The 3,383-nt window shown below is 44.1% G+C and overlaps 1 protein-coding gene across 1 annotated transcript in view; it reads right to left on the bottom strand.

Annotated features, from left to right (window-relative positions):
- Window positions 1–235: 235 nt before the first annotated feature.
- Window positions 236–3,383, bottom strand: part of LOC103353937 (4F2 cell-surface antigen heavy chain-like) — an 11,330-nt gene continuing 8,182 nt past the window's right edge. The window contains exons 4-7 of the mRNA XM_008277134.1: window positions 2,727–2,869; window positions 1,227–1,542; window positions 1,089–1,148; window positions 236–586 (exon numbers count right to left, since the gene is read on the bottom strand). Coding sequence (XP_008275356.1) covers window positions 236–586; window positions 1,089–1,148; window positions 1,227–1,542; window positions 2,727–2,869 — 870 coding nt within the window. The remainder of the gene's footprint in view (window positions 587–1,088; window positions 1,149–1,226; window positions 1,543–2,726; window positions 2,870–3,383) is intronic.

Below are 3,383 nucleotides of genomic sequence, written 5' to 3'. Positions count from 1 at the left end.
GGTGAAGTCACACTAAAGCTAAGAACATATTTAATGTCAGGGTGACGTAGTTCTGACTTGGAGAGTGACCGGCACGCTGAAGGAACCTACAAACAGACAGATTGTTAATGGAGTTCTGAACTGTCTTGTCTCTGAACACTGAGCTAAATCTCCTCTCTGACGTGTTTCTGTCTGAACGAGGCTTTGATCAGATTTTCTAGCTGCAGATTAAACTGAATCTGAACTGGCGTGTTTTCTATGCCTTGTAGGGAAACTTGAGGAGCGCGGCCTGTCCGGGGCCGAGCCGCAACTCGCTCAGGTCCAGGCTCCTGTCGGCCGGCAGGGCGCTGCTGTTGGTGCTGACTACAACGGCGGCCCGCTGGGGCAGCGAGGCGCCTCTCAGCTGCAGCGCCGCCGACTCGTCCGCCGCGAAGTTGAAGGCCGCCAGGTAGCGCTCGCTCTGGTCCCAGACCCGGAGGTAAGCCAGGGAGGACGACGAGTTCTGCAGCAGCTCGAAGTCGCCGAACAGCAGCGAGCGCTCTTTACCCCGCAGCTCGCTGAGCGTCTGGAAGAAGCTGCGACAGGAGAGACGCTCAGCGCGCTCCTCCTGCAGCCAGAGGACACCATCAGTACACAGAATACTGCTAAAAGTACTGCAGACGGTACACAGAATACTACTGATAATACTGCACCATTAAAAGCGACCATCTTTTGCAGTGCCGTGTTTTATCTTTAAAAGAAAAAAAATCCCCAAACAACAACGTTCATCATCAGAAAATTAAAAGCAGGTTTTTAATTTTTAATTTAAATTAAAAACCTGTTTTTCATTTTCAGATTTTTGTTATAGTATTATTCTATGAGATATTCGGTTAAAAATAACCAAATCTGAGCTTAAAGTCTGATGTTTGTGTCTCATTAAAGGTTCACCAAAGATCAACTGATTCCATCTGATCCAACAGAAACTCAACTCCTCTCTGGGCTCCACTAGTGCTGTCTGTCTGTAGTTTGGGGTCAGATCTTTTATCTTGTAGTGCTGAGACTGTCTTTTTATATGTTCCTGTTATGCTGCTGAACCTTTTCTCAGGTTAAAGGTTTTTCTGTGAGTTCACCTGCAGGGTTCCGTTGAGCTCCTCGTCAGAGTCCCACAGCATCCTGGGGAACTTGGTGCCCTGTGGATCGATCAGGAGACGATCGTTAATAATCGATAATCAGGTGTGAGCAGCAGCAGCAGGTCAGAGCGTCCTCACCTCGTCCGTCAGCCCGATCTCGTCGCCGTAGTTGAACACCGGCGTCCCGGGCAGCGTCAGCAGCAGCAGCTGGTGGAGCCGCAGCAGCGCCGCTCCGCCCAGCGACGCCAGGTGGCCGTCGGCTCGGCCCCCGAAGCTCCAGGCCAGCTTCAGCTGGCTGTGGTCCGAGTACAGCCGCTCCACCGACCGGGCGCGCTCAGCGGCGTCCGGGCCGCCGGAGCTCAGGACCCTGGAGACGAGCAGGTCGACGCCGGTGGAGGAGAGCAGCGAGGAGACGTCGTCAGCCGAGGAGACGTCGGTGACGCCCACCAGGAGCCTGAAACAGCCAGAGAGGAGGAAAAGTACTGACATGTCCAGGATTGTTCAGTAAATCAGGACAGACGCAGGTGGAAGAAGGAAAAGTTGGTTTTACATGTAAATTAAACCGGAAACAGTCCAGTCTGAAGCTAAAAGCTGCTGCTGAGTTAAAAACCCAACATTTACTGAATGAAGCCGAACGTCTGGAGAAACAGACTCTAAAGACATCAGGACTCAGATAGAAGAAGAAGGAAACGTTTATTCCACCTGAAATAAATCCTGATATAACCTCCTGATCCCTAGAACCTGTTTAGGTCATTCTCCAGAGGACACACTGATCATCCAGAACCTGTACAACAGAATAAATCAGGTTTTAACTGAGAGGCGTTCAGTTCTATCAACAGAATTATTATTATTTTTTAATCTGAGCTTAAAATTGTGATATTTTATCAAAAATTGCTTTTTTCTCCAAAAACACGAAGTGTTTGCAGCTCATTCTGTACGAAAAACATAATAATAATCTGAGCGTCGTGACTTCATCAAAACTTCTGACTGAAACGTGTAAAACAGTGATGATAGTTGGTGAATGTGGTGCGTTCAGGGACAGGTTATAAATCTGTTGACTGGTTGATGTTACAGTTTCTGGCTGATGGAGTCATTCTGGAGATCTTCTTTGCTGTAAACATGTTTTTCTGGAACCCATCCACATCGGTATCGGCCGATATCAGTGTTTTTTCTGATATATCGGTATCGGTCTGATGAACACATTTAGCTGATGATTGTCTAACATCAGCGCCTTCGTCTCTACGTCTGGTATCGCTGCTGCTTCACAGATGTTTTTACTTAAATGGTCCTGAACTTAAATATGTTAAAATATGTTCAAACATGTCTGACTTTTATTCTAAAGACGACCATGTGGTCTAATCTGGCTTCTTTTCTCACAGTTCTTACTGAGACTCATTTTTCGATGTGAACAAAAATTGAATATCGATATCGGTGATATCGGTTATTGGCGATATCGGAAGTCTTGATATCAGATATCGGTGTCGGCCAGAGATGTTCACATCGTGCATCACTACCGGCGACACATTCTGAGCTTCAGACGTTCATTTTGTTCTGAACTGATCACATTCCTGCCTCTGATCGTCCTCCAGCTAACTTCTCCGTTTCCTCTCAGCCAGATTAACTCTCGTGGTTCCCGACCTGTTCTCCGGATGTTCCTCCGTCCCGTTCTGGACGATGGCCCGGATGTCGGTCCACAGAGACGGAACCACGGCGGCGACCCGCTCCACTCCGGACAGCTGGACGCCATCGATGCCCTCATTAAGCCAGAAGACCAGAGCAGACTGACGGGGAGGAAACAGACGGTGTGATGGAGCAGTGAGGGCAAATGACAAGAATACATCAATAGAAGATCAATAAAATAAAAGTGGAAATAAAAACAAAACTAAATAAAAATAACAATGTGGTAATATTAATCAAAAGTGAATCCATAAAAGAAAAAGCTCAGAACAGTAGAAATATAAAGACGAATAAATAAAATGATGAAAATATATATTTTTAAAATTTATTTTATTATTTTTTATTTTTATTTTTTTCTTTAATGTATTTAATTTTTTTATAATGTCGTTTATATGTGCAGTTGGAATGTCGTGCGCAGATTTCCTTTGCTTTTAAAGCAACAATATAAAAAAATTTAAAAGAGAAAAGAAATTTTAAAAAATGAAAAAAATAACTGCAAAAATAAATTTACAAATTAAAAAAATAATATATGAATAAATACGTTTAAAAATTAGAAAAATAATAAAAAACAATAAAAACAATTTGAAAAAATAAAAATTATATATTTTTATTTATTTG

This window comes from Stegastes partitus, unplaced genomic scaffold (assembly GCF_000690725.1).
Source record: "Stegastes partitus isolate 25-593 unplaced genomic scaffold, Stegastes_partitus-1.0.2 Scaffold89, whole genome shotgun sequence".
Classification (NCBI taxonomy): Eukaryota; Metazoa; Chordata; class Actinopteri; family Pomacentridae; genus Stegastes; species Stegastes partitus.
The sequence above is the reverse complement of the archived record's forward strand: the minus strand, read 5'-3'. Positions and strand labels throughout refer to the sequence as shown.